At 42.0% G+C, this 25,997-nt stretch overlaps 2 protein-coding genes across 5 annotated transcripts in view; one reads left to right on the forward strand and one right to left on the reverse strand.

The window, feature by feature from the left end:
* The window catches only part of LOC126166575 (NCK-interacting protein with SH3 domain-like), a 113,006-nt gene extending 100,099 nt beyond the window's left edge, over window positions 1–12,907 (reverse strand). For all 4 annotated transcript variants that reach the window (XM_049920416.1, XM_049920413.1, XM_049920412.1 and 1 more), the window contains exons 1-2: window positions 12,589–12,907; window positions 12,133–12,314 (exon numbers count right to left, since the gene is read on the reverse strand). In XM_049920416.1, coding sequence (XP_049776373.1) covers window positions 12,133–12,314; window positions 12,589–12,628 — 222 coding nt within the window. In that variant the 5' untranslated portion in view covers window positions 12,629–12,907. The remainder of the gene's footprint in view (window positions 1–12,132; window positions 12,315–12,588) is intronic.
* Window positions 12,908–13,562: 655 nt separating this feature from the next.
* LOC126166669 (derlin-2-like) overlaps window positions 13,563–25,997 on the forward strand; it is an 86,062-nt gene continuing 73,627 nt past the window's right edge. The window contains exons 1-2 of the mRNA XM_049920420.1: window positions 13,563–13,822; window positions 13,906–13,971. Of these exons, the coding sequence (XP_049776377.1) occupies window positions 13,730–13,822; window positions 13,906–13,971 (159 nt within the window). The 5' untranslated portion in view covers window positions 13,563–13,729. The remainder of the gene's footprint in view (window positions 13,823–13,905; window positions 13,972–25,997) is intronic.

Below are 25,997 nucleotides of genomic sequence, written 5' to 3' on the forward strand. Positions count from 1 at the left end.
TGCTGGCTCACCATATGTTCCAGTAGTTTGCATTAGTGAGACTAACTGGGTGATAGCTGTTCATTTCAGTACCATCTCTGAGTCTCATCACTGAGACGGGAACTCACCCTTGCTCCAGATATGGTGGAAAATTGCAAGGACATGACACTGGAAATTCACTAATAGATATCTGAGCATTGGCTGAGGATGTGATCTGGCCCTGGATCTATGTTGGGGCAAGGAGTTAGTGCACTGAGGAATTCCCACTCACTGAACAAAGCTCCAGGTGACTTTGCTCCATCTGCTTTTTTTAAGGATGAAATACAGGCTGATAATTCTCAGCTACAGAGGCTCAAGCAATAATACGAAGCAAAATATTTGATGACAGTGTGTCCGTGTAGCCAACAGCATTCAGAGAGATACTGAGTACACCTGTGGGGGACTGGTGTACACCGAGGCACTCAATGTTTGTTCAAAGCTGTGAGGGAGGGGTACAGTGTCCAATGGCAGCAACATACTGTCTCAGCATTTTCATTTCTGTCATTTGATGAGGTGGCAGACCCAAGCATGAAGCCATTTAAAGGTAATTAAGTGCTTATTCAATGGATGTCACTTATGGCATCGGAAGGCACATCTAAGCTCTATAATGGCCACAGTGATTTTGGGAGTCCACCGAGGTCTGGACAGCCACATCCATACCTCCTTGTGGCGTGACACTAAGGATGATGGAAAAGGCGATGGCACCTTAATCAGCTTTGTTGCGAGCCCATCTGGGTGGATGCCCCAGGAGGATGGGAGGATCAAGACAAATGGTCTCTGATTACTGTCACAAACATCCTCACAGACTCTTCAATGGATAAAGCAGAGATGACATGGGCTGCAAATAGAAAGATCAATGGCTGAATAAGACCCATCTGCACAACTGATGTGTGTGGGAATACTAAACTTCAAGAGCATTGGGGGGGGGGGGGGGGGGGAGGGGAGGAGGATCACCAACCGCCGGGGAGGCGGTGTAGTCTAGTGGTCCCGAGGGCCCAACATAGAAGACACAGAGGGCAATGGTAACATCGTCTAGGATGCAGACGATGGTGTTTCTTCTTGGCTTCTTGATACGAGAGTCAGTCACGAGTCTTGCATCCTCAGATTTTCTTTTCTCTTTGGAGGGTGGTGCAGTCCAGTCAACACGATGAACAATGGTCCCCACAGTTGACACTGATGGGGGCAGGGGCACAAGGAGCGATCACGAACAACAGACATCCACAATCACTACAGATGGGGCTACTGTTGCAACATAAAGACATATGCCCAAATCTTGGGCGTTTGTAACACCGCATGGGAGAGGGAACATGCAGCGTCACATCACATCGTTACACCATCAGCTTGACCTTTTTACGCAACGAGTTACCTTCTAAGGCCAAAATGAAGACTCTAACCTTGCTGTCCTTTGGTCCCTCTGGACACAATGGATGAAATACACATCCCGGAATGTAACTCATCATAGTCTTTGGAAGCAGACTGTGGTAGAAGATGATGCCCTGCACCATACAGAGACTGTTTGCAAACAAAAAGGAATCCACATTTTTCCTTAAACAACTAAGTACGCGGCAGGGGAGGGGGGGGGGGGGGCATATTTCCCCTCGTATCTGAGCCCTATATTCCTCTCATGGCATAAACAGGAAAAGAAACATTTTGGGGCCACATCTCTCTGTGGCGTTAAGTCTTACTTTCTGAGTGGACTGCTGGGGCCATGTGTCCAAGAGCGGAAGAAAGTTTAGTTCGCTTCATGAGTGAGTCTTCTGCCACAGTACCACCCACCACAAAAATGGATTCTCACCATTGGTGAGAAACAGCCACAGCCACAGTTACTGGCCAGTAAATCATTGCCTGAGTTCCTATGCCCCAGCCATGATAGACAATTACTCCTTGACATATGTGGGGGGTTTACAGCTCAGGTATCAACAGTGCGATCCAATCAATGCAGAGCCAAAAGGCTACCACCGTGCAGGTACTTGATGCTCCCCACACCACCCCTCCCCAGGATGCAAAAAGAGAAAGGCACAAATATATATGCCACAATGGGCAACCTTTCCTGTATGATACACACTTCTGTAAAATTTGGAAAAAAAATAGCATGTCAGAACCAACAATGGAGATTATATAGTCAAGACTGAAAAGTTGTATACGGCTGGAAGGGAAGAAAACAAGTACGCAAAAATCACAAATCATATCCAAATGTAACCAGCACCAAGAACACCATTAAATGGAAAGAGAGAGGATGAATATATATATATATATATATATATATATATGATGTGGTTATAATAGAAGGAAACATTCCACGTAGGAAAAATATACCTAAAAACAAAGATGATGTGACTTACCAAATGGAAGTGCTGGCAGGTCAACAGACACACAAACGAACACAAACATACACACAAAATTCAAGCTTTCGCAACAAACTGTTGCCTCATCAGGAAAGAGGGAAGGAGAGGAAAAGACGAAAGGATGTGGGTTTTAAGGGAGAGGGTAAGGAGTCATTCCAGTCCCGGGAGCGGAAAGACTTACCTTAGGGGGAAGAAAGGACGGGTATACACTCGTATACACACACACACACACACACACACACACACACACACATCCATCCACACATACAGTGGTCTTTAAATATGTCTGCTTGTGTCTTGTGTATAACAGTTTGTTGCGAAAGCTTGAATTTTGTGTGTATGTTTGTGTTCGTTTGTGTGCCTGTCGACCCGCCAGCACTTTCATTTGGTAAGTCACATCATCTTTGTTTTTATATATATATATATATATATATATATATATATAAACTAAGATGATGAGACTTACCAAACAAAAGCGCTGGCAGGTCGATAGACACACAAACAAACACAAACATACACACAAAATTCTAGCTTTCGCAACCAACGGTTGCCTCGTCAGGAAAGAGGGAAGGAGAAGGAAAGACAAAAGGATATGGGTTTTAAGGGAGAGGGTAAGGAGTCATTCCAATCCCGGGAGCGGAAAGACTTACCTTAGGGGAAAAAAGGACAGGTGTACACTCGCGCACACACACACATATCCATCCGCATATACACAGACACAAGCAGACATTTGTAAAGGCAAAGAGTTTGGGCAGAGACGTCAGTCGAGGCGGAAGTACAGAGGCAAAGATGTTGTTGAAAGACAGGTGAGGTATGAGCGGCGGCAAATTGAAATTAGAAATTAGCGGAGATTGAGGCCTGGCGGATAGTCCGAAGAGAGGATATGCTGAAGGGCAAGTTCCCATCTCCGGAGTTCTGACAGGTTGGTGTTAGTGGGAAGTATCCAGATAACCCGGATGGTGTAACACTGTGCCAAGATGTGCTGGCCATGCACCAAGGCATGTTTAGCCACAGGGTGATCCTCATTACCAACAAACACTGTCTGCCTGTGTCCATTCATGCGAATGGACAGTTTGTTGCTGGTCATTCCCACACAGAACGCTTCACAGTGTAGGCAGGTCAGTTGGTAAATCACGTGGGTGCTTTCACACGTGGCTCTGCCTTTGATCGTGTACACCTTCCGGGTTACAGGACTGGAATAGGTGGTGGTGGGAGGATGCATGGGACAGGTTTTACACCGGGGGCGGTCGGTTACAGGGGTAGGAGCCAGAGGGTAGGGAAGGTGGTTTGGGGATTTCATAGGGATGAACTAAGAGGTTACGAAGGTTAGGTGGACGGCGGAAAGACACTCTTGGTGGAGTGGGGAGGATTTCATGAAGGATGGATCTCATTTCAGGGCAGGATTTGAGGAAGTCGTATCCCTGCTGGAGAGCCACATTCAGAATCTGATCCAGTCCCGGAAAGTATCCTGTCACAAGTGGGGCACTTTTGGGGTTCTTCTGTGGAAGGTTCCGGGTTTGAGGAGATGAGGAAGTGGCTCTGGTTATTTGCTTCTGTACCAGGTCGGGAGGGTAGTTACGGGATGCAAAAGCTGTTTACAGGTTGTTGGCGTAATGGTTCAAGGATTCCGGACTGGAGCAGATTCGTTTGCCACGAAGACCTAGGCTGTAGGGGAGGGATCGTTTGATGTGGAATGGGTGGCAGCTGTCATAATGGAGGTACTGTTGCTTGTTGGTGGGTTTGATGTGGACGGACGTATGAAGCTGGCCATTGGACAGGTGGAGGTCAACGTCAAGGAAAGTGGCATGGGATTTAGAGTAGGACCAGGTGAATCTGATGGAACCAAAGGAGTTGAGGTTGGAGAGGAAATTCTGGAGTTCTTCTTCACATCTTGGCACAGTGTTACACCGTCCGATTTATTTTGATACTTCCCACTAACACCAACCTGTCAGAACTCCGGAGATGGGAACTTGCCCTTCAGCATATCCTCTCTTCGCGCTATCCGCCAGGCCTCAATCTTCGCTAATTTCTAATTTCAATTTGCCGCCGCTCATACCTCACCTGTCTTTCAACAACATCTTTGCCTCTGTACTTCCGCCTCGACTGACATCTCTGCCCAAACTCTTTGCCTTTACAAATGTCTGCTTGTGTCTGTGTATATGCGGATGGATATGTGTGTGTGTGCGCGAGTGTACACCTGTCCTTTTTTCCCCCTAAGGTAAGTCTTTCCGCTCCCGGGATTGGAATGACTCCTTACCCTCTCCCTTAAAACCCATATCCTTTTGTCTTTCCTTCTCCTTCCCTCTTTCCTGACGAGGCAACAGTTTGTTGCGAAAGCTAGAATTTGGTGTGTATGTTTGTGTTTGTTTGTGTGTCTATCGACCTGCCACTGCTTTTGTTTGTTAAGTCTCATCATCTTTGTTTTTAGATATATTTTTCCCACGTGGAATGTTTCCCTCTATTTATATATATATATATAATAAAAATAGAGGGAAACATTCCACGTGGGAAAAATATATTTAAAAAGAAAGATGATGAGACTTACCAAACAAAAGCGCTGGCAGGTCGATAGACACACAAACAAACACAAACATACACAAAAAATTCTAGCTTTCGCAACCAACGGTTGCCTCGTCAGGAAAGAGGGAAGGAGAAGGAAAGACAAAAGGATATGGGTTTTAAGGGAGAGGGTAAGGAGTCATTCCAATCCCGGGAGCGGAAAGACTTACCTTAGGGGGAAAAAAGGACAGGTATACACTCGCACACACACACACATATCCATCCGCATATACACAGACACAAGCAGACATTTGTAAAGGCAAAGAGTTTGGGCAGAGATGTCAGTCGGGACGGAAGTACAGAGGCAAAGATGACGTTGAAAGACAGGTGAGGTATGAGCGGCGGCAAATTGAAATTAGAAATTAGCGGAGATTGAGGCCTGGCGGATAGCGAGAAGAGAGGATCTGCTGAAGGGCAAGTTCCCATCTCCGGAGTTCTGACAGGTTGGTGTTAGTGGGAAGTATCCAGATAACCCGGACGGTGTAACACTGTGCCAAGATGTGCTGGCCGTGCACCAAGGCATGTTTAGCCACAGGGTGATCCTCATTACCAACAAACACTGTCTGCCTGTATCCATTCATGCGAATGGACAGTTTGTTGCTGGTCATTCCCACATAGAACGCTTCACAGTGTAGGCAGGTCAGTTGGTAAATCACGTGGGTGCTTTCACACGTGGCTCTGCCTTTGATCGTGTACACCTTCCGGGTTACAGGACTGGAATAGGTGGTGGTGGGAGGGTGCATGGGACAGGTTTTACACCGGGGGCGGTTACAGGGGTAGGAGCCAGAGGGTAGGGAAGGTGGTTTGCATGCCACCCTCCACCTTAAAAAACTATCCAATCTCCTGGTTTCCCACCTCCGGAAAGGCAACTCACTCACCCTTCACAACCTTTCCAGCAAACCTCAACCTCCTCTCATTGCACACAAACCCAGTCTCTCCCATCTATTCAATCTCCCACTTCCAGCTACACTCCCTCCAGAACCTCAAAATTCCAATCAACACAATCTGGAACCACAACACCCCAATTCAGTAGTTAACCTCTCCTCCAAACCTCTCTCCCAATCCGAAACCTCCGTCCTATCCAAAGGCCTCACCTACAGCCCCACTCCCAGATTTAACCAAACAGCCCTTGTCAAAGATTTACTGTCCTACACCCGTACTCTCTGCTGGAAATATCACTTTGCCACGAAGAAAAATGATCCTAATCCTACTCCTAATGATCCAACTCCCCAAGATACTATCCAACTTGAACCATGCCTGGAACAGTTCCGTCCTCCGTCACAGCGGGACCCACCTCCTCTTCCTCAAAATCACCCTCTCCTAACCTTCCAGGAATTTCTGAGTTCCAGCCTTGCCTCTCAATCCTTCTTAAAAAACCTTAATCCTACTCCCAACATCACCACTGCTGAAGCCCAGGCTATCCGTGATCTGAAGGCTGACCGATCCATCGTCATTCTTCCGGCAGACAAGGGTTCCACGACTGTGGTACTTGATCGTCGGGAGTATGTGGCTGAGGGACTGCGTCAGCTTTCAGACAACACTACTTACAAAGTTTGCCATGGTAATCCCATTCCTGATGTCCAGGCGGAGCTTCAAGGAATCCTCAGAACCTTAGGCCCCCTACAAAACCTTTCACCTGACTCCATCAACCTCCTGACCCCACCAACACCCCGCACCCATACCTTCTTCCCAAAATTCACAAACCCGTCCCATTGTAGCTGGTTACCAAGCCCCCACAGAATGCATCTCTGCCTACGTAGATCAACACCTTCAACCCATTACATGCAGTCTCCCATCCTTCATCAAAGACACCAACCACTTTCTCGAACGCCTGGAATCCCTACCCAGTCTGTTACCCCCGGAAACCATCCTTGTAACCATTGATGCCACTTCCTTATACACAAATATTCCGCATGTCCAGGGCCTCGCTGCGATGGAGCACTTCCTTTCACGCCGATCACCTGCCGCCCTACCTAAAACCTCTTTCCTCGTTACCTTAGCCAGCTTCATCCTGACCCACAACTTCTTCACTTTTGAAGGCCAGACATACCAACAATTAAAGAGAACAGCCATGGGTACCAGGATGGCCCCCTCGTACGCCAACCTATTCATGGGTCGCTTAGAGGAAGCCTTCTTGGTTACCCAGGCCTGCCAACCCAAAGTTTGGTACAGATTTATTGATGACATTTTCATGATCTGGACTCACAGTGAAGAAGAACTCCAGAATTTCCTCTCCAACCTCAACTCCTTTGGTTCCATCAGATTCACCTGGTCCTACTCTAAATCCCATGCCACTTTCCTTGACGTTGACCTCCACCTGTACAATGGCCAGCTTCACACGTCCGTCCACATCAAACCCACCAACAAGCAACAGTACCTCCATTATGACAGCTGCCACCCATTCCACATCAAACGGTCCCTTCCCTACAGCCTAGGTCTTCGTGGCAAACAAATCTGCTCCAGTCCGGAATCCTTGAACCATTACACCAACAACCTGAAAACAGCTTTTGCATCCCATAACTACCCTCCCGACCTGGTACAGAAGCAAATAACCAGAGCCACTTCCTCATCTCCTCAAACCCGGAACCTTCCACAGAAGAACCCCAAAAGTGCCCCACTTGTGACAGGATACTTTCCGGGACTGGATCAGATTCTGAATGTGGCTCTCCAGCAGGGATACGACTTCCTCAAATCCTGCCCTGAAATGAGATCCATCCTTCATGAAATCCTCCCCACTCCACCAAGAGTTGTGGTTCCAGATTGTGTTGATTGGAATTTTGAGGTTTTGGAGGGAGTGGAGCTGGAAGTGGGAGATTGAGTAGATGGGAGAGACTGGGTTTGTGTGCAATGAGAGGAGGTTGAGGTTTGCTGGAAAGGTTGTGAAGGGTGAGTGAGTTGCCTTTCCGGAGGTGGGAAACCAGGAGATTGGATAATTTTTTAAGGTGGAGGATGGCATGCAAACCACCTTCCCTACCCTCTGGCTCCTACCCCTGTAACCGCCCCCGGTGTAAAACCTGTCCCATGCACCCTCCCACCACCACCTATTCCAGTCCTGTAACCCGGAAGGTGTACACGATCAAAGGCAGAGCCACGTGTGAAAGCACCCACGTGATTTACCAACTGACCTGCCTACACTGTGAAGCGTTCTATGTGGGAATGACCAGCAACAAACTGTCCATTCGCATGAATGGACACAGGCAGACAGTGTTTGTTGGTAATGAGGATCACCCTGTGGCTAAACATGCCTTGGTGCACGGCCAGCACATCTTGGCACAGTGTTACACCGTCCGGGTTATCTGGATACTTCCCACTAACACCAACCTGTCAGAACTCCGGAGATGGGAACTTGCCCTTCAGCAGATCCTCTCTTCTCGCTATCCGCCAGGCCTCAATCTCCGCTAATTTCTAATTTCAATCTGCCGCCGCTCATACCTCACCTGTCTTTCAACATCATCTTTGCCTCTGTACTTCCGTCCCGACTGACATCTCTGCCCAAACTCTTTGCCTTTACAAATGTCTGCTTGTGTCTGTGTATATGCGGATGGATATGTGTGTGTGTGCGCGAGTGTATACCTGTCCTTTTTTCCCCCTAAGGTAAGTCTTTCCGCTCCCGGGATTGGAATGACTCTTTACCCTCTCCCTTAAAACCCATATCCTTTTGTCTTTCCTTCTCCTTCCCTCTTTCCTGACGAGGCAACCGTTGGTTGCGAAAGCTAGAATTTTGTGTGTATGTTTGTGTTTGTTTGTTTGTGTGTATCGACCTGCCAGCGCTATATATATAATAGAAGGGAACATTCCACGAAGGAAAAATATATCTAAAAACAAAGATGATGTGACTTACCAAATGAAAGTGCTGGCAGGTCGACAGACACACAAACGAACACAAACGCACACACACACAAAATTCGAGCTTTCGCAACAAACTGTTGCCTCATCAGGAAAGAGGGAAGGAGAGGGAAAGACGAAAGGATGTGGGTTTTAAGGGAGAGGGTAAGGAGTCATTCCAGTCCCGGGAGCGGAAAGACTTATCTTAGGGGGAAAAAAGGACGGGTACACACTCGCACACAGACACACATATCCATCCATACATATACAGACACAAGCAGACATATTTAAAGACCTGCGGGTTCAGCATGGCGTTTCAGGGTAAAGCAGCTGTTATATGGGACAGTGGGAGAAAGATGGTGGGCACCAGGTGTACAGGAAAGGAATGAGAGACAGAGGCACCAAGTTGGAGTTCATGCGGGGCACAATGATGGCCACATGAAGGCATGGAATGGGAGGGTGGTGACAGGAAAGAGGGAGGGGAGACTGTGAAGCTGCCATTGAACTCTAGCATGTTGTGCCCAGGTGCATGCTATGTCATGGGTAATCAAGTCTTTTCTGTGCCCCAATTTGACAGTGGCCATTCATTCTGCTGGAAAGATGGTTGGTGATCATGCTTACATAAAATGCTGCACAAAAATTGAAGTAGGGCTGGTATACAATGTGGCTGCTTTCAAAGATTGGCCCTGTCTCTAATGGGACAGGATGTGCTGGGTGTGTGAATCAGGCAGGTCTTGCACCTGGGTCTTCCCGTGGGATATGATCCCTGTGATAAGGGCTTGGGAGTGGCACAAGTATGGACCAGTATCTTTTATAGCTTGGGTGGGCAGCAGAATTCCACTTTACAAGGGGTGGGAAGGGTTTTAGGTAAGATATCTCTCATTTATGGGAATGATGATAGATAAGAATCAAAGCACTGGCAATGGGAATAGTTCAGTTGCTCCAGCAGTACGGGATGATATATTGGATGATGGGGGAGGGGGGGGGGGGGGGGTTGCTACTCAGCAGCTGGTTCTTGAGGGTGGTGATATGGCCAGTGGTATGGATGGAGCCATCATAGAGTCGGAGATCAGCATCCAGGAAGGTGGCATACTGGGCTGAGAAGGATCAGGCGAAGTCGCTGGGGCAAATGATGCTGAGGCTGTGGAGAAATGAGGATTAAGGTGTCTTGCCAGGGATCCAGAGTATGAAGGTGAAGAGTATGAGTATGAAGTATCCAGAGTATGAATGAATGTGAACCAGACAAGGTGTTTGGGAGGCTAGGAAGGTTTTCTATAGGTGGCCCACTGGCAGGTTGGCATCATAGGAGGGTGCCACGTGCGTGACCATGGCTATGCCGAAGACTGGTTTGTATACATTCCTCTCAAGGCAGTATTTGGGAGTGAGGATATAATTGGTAAGGTGTATATGGAGAAAGAAAGGGATTTTGCAGGAGAACATTGGGAGAGGTAGTGTTCAATACCAGCACAGCCATGGGCATGGATGTTGGCATTTACGGAGATGGTATCAACAGTGACAAGTAGGGACTGAGGTGGTAATGGTAGAGAGTTGATGAATGAAGTGGCTTGCATCTTTGATGAGAGAAGCTCGTCTACAGGAAACTATTGGGGGTGTTCATCGACAAGAGCAGGAACAAAGTAATCAGCTACAATGGAGTGTCCAGGATTGTTGGGTTTACAGATGTACAGATGTTGAGAGGTGTGTAGGAGATAAGTGTAGGGAAGGGGGTGGGGGAAATGGATTCAGGGAGAGATTCTGGGGTGGGCCCAATGTTTTGAGTAGGGATTGGCAGTTTTTCTGGACTTCTGGGATGGGATCACTACGACAGAGTCAGACAACTGGTGGAAGCCTTCAGCCAGGTAATCACTGTGATTCATGATGACAGTGGTGGAGCCTTTGTCTGCAGGGAGTATGGTTAAATCAGGGTCTGTCTTGAAGTTATGAACAGGCTATTCTTTCTTCTATTGAGAGGTTTCTGTTCTTGGGGAGGGACCTGGGGAAGGATGGTGAGGCCAAGTTGAAGAGAGAGAAATTCATGGAGGTGGCCAGAGGCTGGTTAGGCGGGAGGGTTACTTATTGATTGGGATATGAACTTGGACAGGCAATGTTCTGTGTTGGGATTAAGTTGGTTGTGGTTAGAGGAACTGGTAGCGAAGAAATGTTCATACTGTAGGGATCAGGAGAAGGAGAGAAGGTTTTTGATGAGTCTATCATGACAACTTCGATGTAGGATTGCACGTGTGGCCTCTGGATAGAAATGAAACTTCTGTAGGATTGAGGTTTGGGAGGATATGTTGACAACATTTTTTCCATTTTCTTTAGGTTTGGAGGTTAGTGGAATGTTTGGTGGGAATTTTTTGGGGGATATGGTAAGTGGAATAGATCTTTCCTTCTGTACTGTTAATGTATAACTTGTCTCTTTCCATAACCCTGAAGTCTCCTTCCTGATGTGATTTATAAAGTGCAAAGCATTCATGAATGAATGAGTTAAATCTCTAATGATTTAATTAGCCTTCCACAATATGTTTGAGGCGTTATCAATGCTGATTTACCATTACACCTCAGTTCTGTAAAGCATCTGTGCATGATTATGTACGAGTAAGCACTTCCCAATGAGTCAGTGCTCTTATGCCGCTATTATATGAGATTTCATGACTTGTGTCATATGAGATATAGCAAAGAGTGGTCTATTTGGAGACTAGCCAATATTTCATTTGTTATGGGAAATTCTGTTTAAATACCTACTGACTGAAACACTCTGACCCCACCATCAATAGAAAATTTCACTTACACTAAGCACACTAATGTCAATCAAAACTTTCCATAAATCGAGATCTCCTTCATATGTTATCACTTTGCACACCGCAGCACAAGGAGCAGGAGCTACAAGAAAGAATTCTGCTGTATATCAAAGAACAGATGACACAGGATCGTGTAGCCCTACATATCATAATATAACTAGAAGATTCAGAGCACATACACAAATGTACAAGCTGTTGTATTTCCTATGCAGTATGTGAAAATGAAACAATGATGTATATAAATTAATATGGTATCAATCATCCTTCAGCATAAACCATATTTCTGCCTCTGTAATATAAATGTACAACATGTCTTAGTATTGAACGCATACATTGACAAACAATTCGTAAAGCAATTCTATAACCTCTATTTGGCTTGTAGTAAATTATTTAATTATATTAAGTAGGCAAGTTAACAAGTTGTTAACGCTTTAGAATGAAGTCAGTTTCTTTGAAGACAGATATGCACAACTAGTTAAATGAGAAGTGATATTTTACTTCCAGCACATAGCAGATGTCTACTGAAATAACAGTTACGCTTAATATACGAAAGAGGCAACACTGTATGTCGCTTACTTTCTCACCTGAATGGTGGCAACGTAATTAGATGGGACATAACCAACTTGTCCTTTCTCATTGACAACCTGCCACCAGTTTCGTTGCTTTGTGTGGCCGTGGTGTAAAACAAATAAGTCTCCTTCGCGAAAACTTAATGTCTTAGCAAATGTTGCGCGGAAGTCATATAGCGCTTGCAGTATCTCATGACCTGTAAATAACATTAGTTACTCATTTTTTGCTACAGGCAAGGAACGATTAAAAAATTATTTCGAATGAAAATTTTTTTTATTTGGTCATGTAATTTCTTGCAAATTTACTTTCGTCCAATATCAATGCATAAAAAGTGTTTCTCTTACGTGTAAGTACGATGACAGTGAAATTTTAAGACTTAAATCCTCTACTAGTTGCTATTTTTAGATTTTTAGGCGTCACTTTCATTCAAATAAATTACACGGCGGCATATAGCACAGCAAATAACTTACCCTGTTTACTGTCATCAGGTGTTACCTGATTATTATCCATTTATTTTCACTGTATGTCAAATCTTTCAGAACACTTCATACAGAGAATTAACTTTATGGACTATTCATGACAGCTGACAATTTCGAAAGACTCTTAGCCGACTAGATCGATAATACACGAATTTGCTTCAAAAATCGTATCAGTTCCGTATTTTTTCGGAACTCCGTGTCCCCATGACCATAAGTTCATTACACGCTACGGTTACATAAATACTTTCACTTTCAGACGAACTACTTCACTTTCACTCCCTCTTACTTCGTTTTACACATTTCAAAACAAACAATTCAAACACACAGTGCTGCCACTTGCTGAAGTCACAATTTTACTTTACAAAGCACGTATAGGGAATTTTACTTCTGATTGACTGGAATAAATATTTGCTATTGGAAGTATCTGTGAGCAACTATTGTTAATATTTTCCTTTATTGAGCACAACAGTTTCACAGAATATTCGTCTGGACCAACACCGCGTCCAGTTTCTACGTTACCTTGGAGAGATCATTGGTCAAGTACTGCAGTCGATAATTATACTGGTAATGACGTTTTGTCTGTAAATATTCAAGATCATTATTTGTTTTAGCAGTTCTATGAAGACCGGTTCTATTTTCTTATGTTAAAAATACTTCGTTGCAGCCTGATGACATCTAACTTGCTTTGGGTGGTAAATTACGTACTTTCAGCTGCCGTAAAACAAAATATAGACGCGTACGAAGTAGCATTAACGAAATAAAATAGAAATGGGTTCTTCTTTCAGTAAACAATAAGTAATTTAGTACCATCGTCGCTTCACTCATTTAATATCGTAAAATGTAATCTATGATTTAGCAGCGCTTCTTGGAGCGATTTTATATCGTTGAAATAAAATACGACTGACGTGTCCGCATTTCAGGTAAGCCAACCTAAATGCAATGTCGGCAGGCACTCGCGACGTGATTAGATTGCCCAGCATGGTTGGCTGCCTTGAGTCCATACAAAATTAGTTGTATATGATGTCAGCTGATGGTGTTACGATGAAGTGATATAGACAATGTACGTGGTTGTGAGGTAGTAGGCTTCGTAGCGTAAACAATGCATCTATAACGTCCATTGATCAATGTAACCATGGCATACCAAACATTCCTACAAGAATACATGCAGATGCCAGTTGTGACCAGGGCGTACACAACGGCCTGTGTGATTACAACTTTGGCTGTTGTAAGTACAATCGTTTTCATTGTTGATTCATCGAGGATGTAATTTATGTTCAATGACTGACGGACAATGGGCTTTCCTTTCAGCATCTGGATCTGGTGTCACCTTTCCAACTTTATTTCAACCCAATACTGATAATGGAGCAATATCAGGTATGTACAAAATATTAAGTACCCCATAATACCTTTTCCTGGTGGGAAGTTTCACTATTTGTATATTTGGGAGTAGTTTTCAGGCTCCATTTTGTAAGCAAATATTTGCACCTAATTGCACTGTTGATGCAGTTCAGAATGTGTGTCACTGCTGTTTTTTTATTCATTGCATTTTGTGTGTTCTTCCTTAAGTATCTGATAATAGACATTTCTAGATGAGAACTGTTATTTATATGAGAACTACTGTTTATGATTTACTGGGTTAACCCTGAAGTCGATTTGTACATTAGAAATCTAGCTTTTCCACATAATATCCAACATAAAATACTATTTCACAAACAAATGCTTCTGGAAGGAAAACTTCATTTGTGAGTTATTATTATTATTATTGCTGGTTGCTGTCACTGTAACACTGGGATGTAAGGAGAAATTTAAAGAATTGGTGACCTGGTCATTGACATTTGAAATACAACGTGCATCTCAAATTACAGAATTCAAAAATAATTTTGTTCTACAGTGGTTATAGCCTAGACATAAAATAAAGGGGAGAGTGTTTAAGGTGTATGTGAACTGTCAAGACTTTTTATGCATTACATTAATAATTATACTCCATGAATCTGTAAAGAGGGGGTTCTCTGGGGTAAATTTACTGTAAGTGCAAGACAATGAAATGACTTAATATTGTGATTGCCAACTATCAAAAAATGTGGGTTAAATTTTACTTATGGCAGTGGGGTGTAGTGTACTCATGTTAGTAATAGCATTGAATGCTGGGAATTATGTGACATTTATAGGCCTATTAATGCAAATGTTTTTTTATGAGATGAGATGTTCACTTTTAGGATAATTAATTTAATGAGTGGACAAGGTAAATTGGCCAGATGATAGCAAAATCTATTGGGGGTTGAGGGGGGGGGGGCACTGAAACTCTTCGGAGTACCTCATTTTTTAGGCTGTTACTCAAGATTGAATGAAATTAAGCTTAATGAGAAGCTCAGATGGGGAGGTACTAGAGATGTAAAATATCACATGATTCTCATAAAAGTACAATGGAAAAATAAGGTTAGTATATTGCACCAGAATATAAAGGGATTAAAAAAACAAATTATATGCACTTCTTGTGTGTTTAGAAGATTTAGAAATTGAGGGTACCATAGATATACTATGCCTGTCTGAACATCAAATAGTCACTGATATGGAAAAGATCTAAATGAAGGTGGATATAAGCTCTTAGCACATGTAAGTAGAGACACTATGGAGAGTATATGTTAAAACTTATCATAGTTTGAAAAATTTAGAAACTAAAATATTTTTTGTAGATCAACGTGTAGAAGCATGCAGGTGTGAGCTTAAACTAAATAATAACATTTTGATAATTGTAGCTGTGTATCAATTCCATTGGGAAATTTTCAGCTAATTTTGAAAAGCTTAGATGCTTTGTCATGCAATCTGTGAGACAGTGGGAAACAAATTATTGTTTATGGGGACTTCAATGTAGATCTTCGGAAAGAGTCTATTAGAAAGCTTGACCTTGAATTATTACTTGGTGCTTTCAAATTGACATTAGTTATTGATTTTTCCTACTCGGGTAGTACAGGAAAGGAGCACACTGATAGATAGTGTTTTTATAGACCAAGATAAATTTAATCAAATAAAAACATTTTTTATTAAGAATGGTCTGTGTGATTATGATTCACAGCTAGTTACAGTAAATGACATAACTCCATACAGTAATGCAAAACAATCCTCCAAAAAAAGTGTGTTCAGTTAACAATTTAACAGTTGCAAATATTGGGGGTGTCGTGCAACAGTGAGACTTAAATGAGTTGTACAGGGAACTTGAGCCTAATTTATAATTTAACATATTTATTGATACCTCTGTGAGTATAACTGTTTCACTAACAAAACAATGAAACATGATTGTAAGAAACCATCTGAAAAGCCATAGTTTACTAAAGGAATAAAAATATCTTGCAAACAGAAAAGGTACTTGTATCTTATAACTAGAAGAAGTAATGGTCCAGATACAGTCAACCATTATAAAAACTACTGCACTTTATTAAGAAAAGTTATTAAGAAGTTCAGAAGTGTGTGCATTATGTCTGAGATTTGCACCTCTGATATTTAAAAATTAAAACAATTTGGAATATTGTTAAAAGGGAAACAGGGCAACTGAGAGCACAGGAAGACTGTGGTTTTTTTTTTTTTTTTTTTTTTTTTTTTTTTTTTTTTTTTTTCAAACTCAGTGAAAAGGTTATATATTTTTTAAGTGTTGTAGACATAATAGGATCCCTCTATTCATTAGGAAATGCAAGGCTCTATATAGAAGAGGCAATACTGATCCAATTTGATAAAATTGAAATTCAACCCACCTCTCCTACTGAAATTAGTAAAGTAGTCAATTCACTCAAAAGTAAAAGCTCGCGGGAATTGATGACATTTCCAGCAAAGTACCAAAAGCTTATTCCCAACAGATAAGTCGGATTCTCAGCCACATATGTAGTAGCTCACTGAAACAGGTTATTTTTCTGGGCAGACACCATTGTTAAACCATTGCATAAAAAGGGGATAGGTCTGATGCTAACAACTACTGCCCAATCTCACTTCTAACAGCTTTATTCAAAATTCTTGAAAAATTAATGTGTTCAAGAGTAGCTTCACATATTTGTAAAAATGAAGTATGGTACTAACAAAGTGTCAGTTTGGTTTTCAGAAGGGCTTTTGAACAGGAAATGCTATATATGCTTTCACTGATCAAATAGTAATGCTCTGAATAACTGAATATTACCAATTGGGGTATTTTGTTATCTCTCAATCATGAAATTCTTCCAGATAAGCTGCAGTATTGTGGTATGAGTGGGACAGTGCTCAAATGGTTTAATTCATATTTAACTAGAAGAATACAAAAGGGTGAAATTACATTACAGATTAGTCTGCAAAAATCAGTAGAGTCCTGTATCTGGGGAGGTATCAAGAATGGTGTCCCACAGGGTTCAGTCTCAGGTCCCTTATTGTTCTTAATGTACACTCCTGGAAATTGAAGTAAGAACACTGTGAATTCATTGTCCCAGGAAGGGGAAACTTTATTGACACATTCCTGGGGTCAGATACATCACATGATCACACTGACAGAACCACAGGCACATAGACACAGGCAACAGAGCATGCACAATGTCGGCACTAGTACAGTGTATATCCACCTTCCGCAGCAATGCAGGCTGCTATTCTCCCATGGAGACGATCGTAGAGATGCTGGATGTAGTCCTGTGGAACGGCTTGCCATGCCATTTCCACCTGGCGCCTCAGTTGGACCAGCGTTCGTGCTGGACGTGCAGACCACGTGAGACGACGCTTCATCCAGTCCCAAACATGCTCAATGGGGGACAGATCCGGAGATCTTGCTGGCCAGGGTAGTTGACTTACACCTTCTAGAGCATGTTGGGTGGCACGGGATACATGCGGACGTGCATTGTCCTGTTGGAACAGCTGTCTAGTACCGTGCACTATTCAGTGTCCCCTCGACGATCACCAGTGGTGTACGACCAGTGTAGGAGATCGCTCCCCACACCATGATGCCGGGTGTTGGCCCTGTGTGCCTCGGTCGTATGCAGTCCTGATTGTGGCGCTCACCTGCACGGCGCCAAACACGCATACGACCATCATTGGCACCAAGGCAGAAGCGACTCTCATCGCTGAAGACGACACGTCTCCATTCGTCCCTCCATTCACGCCTGTCGCGACACCACTGGAGGCGGGCTGCACGATGTTGGGGCGTGAGCGGAAGACGGCCTAACGGTGTGCGGAACCGTAGCCCAGCTTCATGGAGACGGTTGCGAATGGTCCTCGCCGATACCCCAGGAGCAACAGTGTCCCTAATTTGCTGGGAAGTGGCGGTGCGGTCCCCTACGGCACTGCGTAGGATCCTACGGTCTTGGCGTGCGTCGCTGCGGTCCGGTCCCAGGTCGACGGGCATGTGCACCTTCCGCTGACCACTGGCGACAACATCGATGTGCTGTGGAGACCTCACGCCCCACGTGTTGAGCAATTCGGCGGTACGTCCACCCGGCCTCCCGCATGCCCACTATACGCCCTCGCTCAAAGTCCGTCAACTGCACATACGGTTCACGTCCACGCTGTCGCGGCATGCTACCAGTGTTAAAGACTGCGATGGAGCTCCGTATGCCACGGCAAACTGGCTGACACTGACGGCGGCGGTGCACAAATGCTGCGCAGCTAGCGCCATTCGACGGCCAACACCGCGGTTCCTGGTGTGTCCGCTGTGCCGTGCGTGTGATCATTGCTTGTACAGCCCTCTCGCAGTGTCCAGAGCAAGTATGGTGGGTCTGACACACCGGTGTCAATGTGTTCTTTTTTCCATTTCCAGGAGTGTATATTACTGACTTGTCACTCTGTATTCATGAAGATACAAAGCTAGTTCTTTTTGCTGATGGTAGGAGTGTAGTAATCACACCCAACAAACAAGAGTAGCTGAGGAAATTGTAAATAATGTCTTTCAGAAAATTATTAAGTGGTCCTCTGCTAATGGACTCTCACTGATATTTGAGAAAATGCAGTATATACAGTTCTGTACAGTAAATGACGTAACACCATTGATAAATGAAGACTTTGAACAGAAGTCTGTTGCTAAGGCAGAATATTCAAAATTTCTGAGGCAGAATATTCAAAATTTCTGAGGCAGAATATTCAAAATTTCTGGTTGTTTGCATTGATTAGAAACTGAATTGGAAGAAACGCATTGATGATCAGCTGAAATGGTTAGGTTCAGCTACTTAATGCTGTTAGTGTTATTGAAAATATTGGTGATAAACATATCGTTAAATTAGCCTACTATGCCTGTTTTCATTCATTGCTTTCACATGGCATAATATTTTGGAGTAATTCATTACTAAGAGAAAAGGTATTCTTTGCACAAAAGTGTGTGATCAAAGTAATAGCTGCAGCCCACCCAAGATCACCTTGCAGTCATTTTTAAGGAATTGTGGATATTCACAGTACCTTCCAATACATATATTCACTTATGAAATTTGTTGTTAATAACCTATCACGATTCAAAAATAATAACGAAGTGCATAGTTACAACACTAGAGGAAAGGATGATCTTTACTATTTTGTGTTAAATCTGATTTTGGCACAGAAAGGAGTGAATTACGGTGCCGTATAGCATTAAAAGTCTAACAGATAGCCAGCCAGTATTTATAAATAAAAGAATTTCTGAATGACACCAATATTGCCATACTGCACTGCTGCTGACATACGTAAAATTTTACCAAAACATTTAACATATTGAGAAACTTCACAGTTGTGTTGCACTCTATATAAAGTACTTATGAAAGGAAAATCTCAGTTCCCTTTAACTATATATAGTTCTTCTCTTTCCAATCTCAGTGCCTGTGGTATTGCTTATGGCATAGTATTCACTGCAGCTAATGTACCCTCTGCTTTGAGATTTATCATAAGTAATGTGTTTGGAGGCATTGCAAGATGTTAACTAAACTGTCACCTTTCAACCAAACTGGATGTCATTCTGTCGTTGCAACTTACATTCAAAAAACTAATGTAGATGCAAAATAAATTTTGTCAGTGTTCTACTCTCTTACTGTTACACACAGATGATTTCACGCACCACATCATTATTGCGTTATGGGTTTCAACATTGTGTAACAGTAAGCTTAGTTGACCCCTTGGCGTTCTATTAGTAATGGCTTAAAGAATTAAAGCAAGCATGATAATCTTAGAAATTAATTTTTGTAACACTATAAGCTGCCATTTACATTTTTCTTTAATATTTGGCTCGTTTCAGTCGAAGAACTTTATCCAGTAAATCTTGTTTAACAGCAAGAGGTACACATGTACGACACCTGTTCAAAAAATTCTTGAATTTCATCCACAGAATTTATCTGTGCTTACTTTTTACTTGTTGTACATGGTCTGCTTTGAAATATTCTCCTCCACAATTGCTACACTGCTCCCAACGCCATTTCCACTTCGAGAAGCAGTCTTGGTATGCCTCTTGCTGGATCACACGAATCGCCATCTGCGAATTTTCTTTTATCTCATCTGTCATTGCAAATCTTTGTCCTTTCAATTGGGTTTTCAACTTTGAAAATAAAAAAAGTGTCTGCAGCTGCCAAGTCTGGAGAGTATGGAGAGTGATGCAGCACAGTGATTTCATTTTTTGTGCAATAGTGATGCACCAACAGGGCTGAATGTGTGGGTGTGTTATCATGATGGAAGAGCCATGAATTGTCTCGCCACATTTCTGGCTTTTGCTTCTCACATTTTCTTGCAAGCATCGCAACACGTCCCGATAGTACCATCAAGTAACAGATTGTACCTGTGGCATGAATTAATGAGAACTAATTCTTAAAAGTCAAAGAAAACTGTCAGCATGACTTTGACATTTGACCTGACCTTGCAAGATTTTATAGGTCTTGGAGAACGTTCTGCAACCAATTTTGAAGGTTGAACCTTGGTCTCAACATCATAACTGTAGACTCACATCTCATCACCAGTTACAATTTTCTTAAGGAACATCTCATTCTTATTTGTGCGATCCGAAAGCTCTTCACAGATTGTGAGGCGAAGGTCTGTCTGGTGTTGACTTGAACTATGAGATGAACTTGGCAGCAAGATGATGGATTCCAAGGTGGATTTCATGACATGATCCACTGAAATGTTACATTCTTCTTCTGCAATCTTTCAGAAAGGCAGTCTTCGATTGGCATGATCAATTCCGTTGACATTCCTGATATGAGCATAACTGATAGACATTGGAGATCATCCTGAACGAGGGTCACCTTTAACTTCTGCCTGGCCATTTTTAAACCATGTGAACCATTTGTAATGCCGAGTATGGCTTAAGCACTCATTACCGTAGGCTTCCTATGTCATTTGGTATGCCCCTGTAAAGGTTTTCTTGAGTTACACACAAAATTTAATGCAGGCACATTGCTCCTCTAACTCTGTCATCTTGAAATTCACAATCTGTGTGATGCAACATTCTATTCAGTATAGTACTGAACAATAACTTAACAGACATACAACAATGAAACTTCTTGCAGTTACACATTAAACACAGGCGCATGCAGGGATTTCGCTCCAACACACCATTGGTGCAAAATTACGAATGTCCCGGAATTTTTTGAACAATCCTCGTACATCAGAAAAGAACACAACATCAAAAATATAATATGTAAATTATGCTTAGCCATGCAAAGGTAGACGCATCTGATACATGTCTATAATACTGGCCCAAAACATGACTGACCCACTTCCCTGCTGTAGTCCTTGGAGTACATGCCTGAGACAAGCATTGCCATCTGCGTGCCTCCACTTTTTTTTATGACAATCACAGGTGTCAGCGAAATACTACACTTATCAGTGAAAAAAATCAGATGCAGTTGAATGAGGTTCCGTTTCAGATGTTCACTTGCCCAATTTCTTCATACATCACATTACTGAGGGCCTCCATCTAGACAATTCAGGCAGTAATCACAGTGAAATACCTAGTGACCCACTGTTTAAAATATGTAGAATTCAAAACTGTCTTCAGTTGCAAAATCTTTTTCTTTTATTTAATAACAGGTTTTTATCTATGCAATTATCATCAGAGATGTCGATCTTCCTCTAAACTGTAATACAAATAATGAAAAGTTGTAGCTAAGTTAAGCACTATCAGAAGATGTAAAGTAATTAATAAAACTGATAAACACAAATGATCATAGTGGAGGGTCATGATCAGCATGTGGTATATACTAAAAAAGAAAGAATATATGATGATTATTGCATTGATCAAAACCAGTCGTAAAATAAGAGGAGAAATCCTCTCATTTCACTTATGTTCTCTCACAGAAATTTCTGTTCAGAGTGGCTTCCTCTTTGACATTCTGACACCTTACACTAATTTCATCTTTGAACCACCTGACTCATAATCAATGAGAATTTGCAGCTTCAGTACCAGCTATGTGTTTGCTTATAGCCTACAATTGAAATATTTCATCTTGGACTAATAAATTTTATCAGTGACTTTTGCTGTTGTGTTAACTATGACAGCATGACACATGTATTTTGAACTGTTCGTCATAGCTGTAGGTCACATGGTTTTATGTCGCTGCAGAGTTTTGTTTCCAGTCTCAAATGTTCTGCTTATTCATTTAACCCTTCATTACACTACTTTGCAGGTATGCAAAGAAAAGTTTCAATTCGCTTTTCATCGTTGTCCTTGAAGTTTAACGCTGGAAACTGTCTTGCAGATTGGCAATGTTGTTTTATGAAGGTAATTGAAAAGTATCTTCCCACCATAATGTGCTACGGAACTCATGAAGTGACAGTGTGTGTTGCTCCATGTAGCATTGTGGGTCTGGCACACAGTTCTCTCTTTTAATGGTGAGTGATGGTAGTTGCAAGCAAGAAGATGTGAACAGAAAAAATATATATAGAGCTTCTATAACCTTTAGAGTGTGTTCTGTTCAGTTCAGCATGTTTTTCTGTTAATAAATTTTAAGTGCTACCCAACTCAATTTTGTTTGCACATGTGCAATAGTGCATAGGAACACTCCTACCCACACTGAAACAATAACAAATTAGTGTTTCCTTCATTCTGCTTTCTTCTAGTTTCTTATGGTAGCTTGATTGTTGTAATGGAGTCAGTCTTGTAGTTTGAAAATGAACCACATAAAGTGTTGACTTGTGAAGAATTCACGTTAACTGTAAATGACGGGAATCTGCTGATATGGTAGTGAGCCTGAGACTACAAGAGGTTGTATACGTAATTTAAATAATGTTTTGGAGGATGATGATAATGAACTTGTCGCTGATATAGTGGTACTACAAGCTTCTGAAAAACTCCCGAAGATACAGAAAAACTGAATGATATTGGATCATCTGGAAACATGTAATTTGTCACGTAATGGAAATACCGTAATTTGTCACGTAATGGAAATACCAAGGGACAAGAACAAGATCTATTCTGACAGTTATTATACCCCTATAAGTCTAGCTGTACACCTATTCAAGCTAAGGATTTAGAGTGTGAAAATAATCCAGAGGCATAGAACACCAGACTGTAAATTTCAAAGCGAAAAGAAGTGGAAGATAGAAGTACATGGATATTCTGAGGAGTACATTACTGCCATTGACAAAGTGGACATTTCCTCCATTTTGTATAAAGGCAGTAGTATTGTCTGTTTTCTGTGTACTTTTGTTGGGAAGCTTCCAGAATCTGAAGTGAAAAGGTTTGACAGAAAGAAGAGAGAACACAGAATAGTACCATGCCCTGTCGTTGTTTCTGTTTACGACTCACATATGGGAAATGTAGATTTATTAGGTAACAGCACCAGCATATAATAATTATACCCAAATGATGATATTTAAGTTCATTTTTCCATCTGATTGAAATAATTATAATAAATTTGTGGATTCTCTACAGCACGCCACTTACTGAAAAAAAAGAGCAGCATACATGCCAATAAACAGAAGTATTATGGTGGTGCTTTAGTTTGTAGCATTTTTGTTTTGCAGTTTGGCACTCCCTTGCTTATCTTAGCATATAGTCATTTGGAAATAGTGAATGGAGCTGTGGATGCTAGAAAATGGAGTGCCAAGTGGAGAAATTGGAACATTACCAATGTATTCTTCTGTTTCCGGTCAATAAAGGGGTGACAGCAGTGGAGGCTGGCAGAAATATTTGCTTCATCTATGGGGATAATGCCATTGGACAGAGCACAGAAAGAAAATTGGTTTTTGTTCTAAGGAGGATCATTTTGACAGTAGTGACCCATCATGTTCAGGAAGACCTTCAGGGTTTGATGAAAATTGTTTAAATGCATTAATCCACAATGATCCATGCCACTGTACTTGAGAACAGGAAAATGTGATGAACTGCCATCATTCCACCATTGTGCAACATTTGCATGCAATGGGAAAGGTTAAAAATCGAGTGTATGGATAGTGCATGCTCTAAGCCAAAATCACAAAAATCAGTGGGTAGCCATGTGTGCATCCTTGCTTGCAACACCGACCATTCCTGTCCTGTATCATTACTGATGACGAGGAATGGTGTCTTCATGCAAACATAAGGAAAAGAAAAGAGTGGTTGAGCCCAAACAAAGCAACAACTCCCTGTACAAAGAGAAGTGCACATCCACAATAGATAATGTTATGCACCTGGTGGAACAGCAGTGGTGTGATGTACTATGTCGGTCGGTGTGGCTGAGCAGTTCTAAGTGCTTCAGTCTGGAACTGCGCGACTGCTATGGTCGCAGGTTCGAATCCTGCCTCGGGCGTGGATGTGTGTGATGTCCTTAGGTTAGTTAGGTTTAAGTAGTTCTAAGTTCTAGGGGACTGATGACCTCGGATGTTAAGTCCGATAGTGCTCAGAGCCATTTGAACCATTTTTTATGTACTATGAATTGCTTCTCTGAGTTGTAACCACCACTGCTGAAATTTATTGTAAACAGCTGAGACATCTTGCAGAGACAGTCCAAGAACAATGACCAGGAAGAATGCATGAAGTAATGCTACTATATTATAATGCCTGCCCACATTCTGCTAGACTGACAAAAAAACATGATTACAGGGACCTTATCCACCTGATTTTTTGCCCTCAGATTTTCACATTTTATATTCTCTGTTGAATAACCTTCAGCGAACTTCCTTTCTGGATGAAAATGCACTCTGAACATGGCTCAATGAGGTCTTCACTTCAAAACTTCTGTAGTTACGGAAGTGAAAATCTACACCAGTGTTGGCACATTGTTGTGGATAGTGAAGGGGAATATATTATTAATGAATAAAGTTTCTGTTATTTGTATCTGTTGTGTTTATTAATCTTATGGAAAAGTGCTACAAACTTATGCACCAACTTAATAGTTTAGAAATGGACTGGCTCAAGCTCTTTGTCAGATTGGTCATGAAGCAAAATGGTGAGGCAGACTATCTAGCACAGATCCAGCAGAGGTCAATAGGTTTAAATATGAGGGGTCATAGTTACTTCCAAAGCATGTAAGATTAGATCCCTTTAATCACTGGCCACCCTTCAAATACTGGCCAGTGTGAAATGAGAAGACAACAATGTTCTCTAATTATAAAGGCTGTACCTTTGTCATGTGTGAGAAATGCAATGTTGGCTTATGTTTAAATAAAGACAAAAACTGCTTTCTTTCATTCCATAGTATCTGAAGACATATGCCATCCAACCATTTTCAGTAGTATCATTAATTCTATCATAACTGTTCATTTGGTGTTTTTATACTATATACACTAGTATTTATTAATGGCGTAAATTTCACTTGGTTTTGCATAAGTGAAAAATGTAATTTATGAGTGAATATAGTAAGTTTCACACAATTTTGCATAATTCAAAGTGTAAGCAAATATTTTTACCAGAATTGACAATGTCTTAGTTTTTTTCCAGTATTTTTTCCTGGCATCCTTGAACAGTTTTTTTAAAAAATCATTTGGTGTTAAAAAAAGCATGGTATGAAGTGTTAAGGTGAATATGGGCTCCATGTCACATCCAGGTATCTTGAATGAAGTTTACATGTTCCTTGACATAACAAGACAGTTCATAAATACGCATCCAGCCATAGTACGTTATCACTAGGATTCCACTGTTACTGAGTTTGAGATTTGTACAAGTAAAATTGAATTTGATGCTGTTTTCTTGAATACTACAAAATCTTAGCACCAATGTACTGTCATTTTTGTATTTTTTCAGGGATATAAACAGACTGTTCATTCCTCATGCTTTTTTCCTCTCTTCAAAATTATGAACTGTCTTTGATTTCATGCAAAAAAGAAATTAGAGTGCTGAGTGAAATCTGATAGTGACTCTATAACTGCTGTTGTACACCTGTCACAATGTCACCATAACTGCAAAATGCACATATGACTGACGCATCCTCTGCACTGCTCCACGATTACTAAATATCCATTACTGACACATAGTCTGACACATTTCTCCTACTTCTGCTTCTGTAGCAGGGCAGCTAACATCAGCCTCACAT

Source organism: Schistocerca cancellata, chromosome 1 (assembly GCF_023864275.1).
Source record: "Schistocerca cancellata isolate TAMUIC-IGC-003103 chromosome 1, iqSchCanc2.1, whole genome shotgun sequence".
In the NCBI taxonomy this organism is placed as follows: Eukaryota; Metazoa; Arthropoda; class Insecta; order Orthoptera; family Acrididae; genus Schistocerca; species Schistocerca cancellata.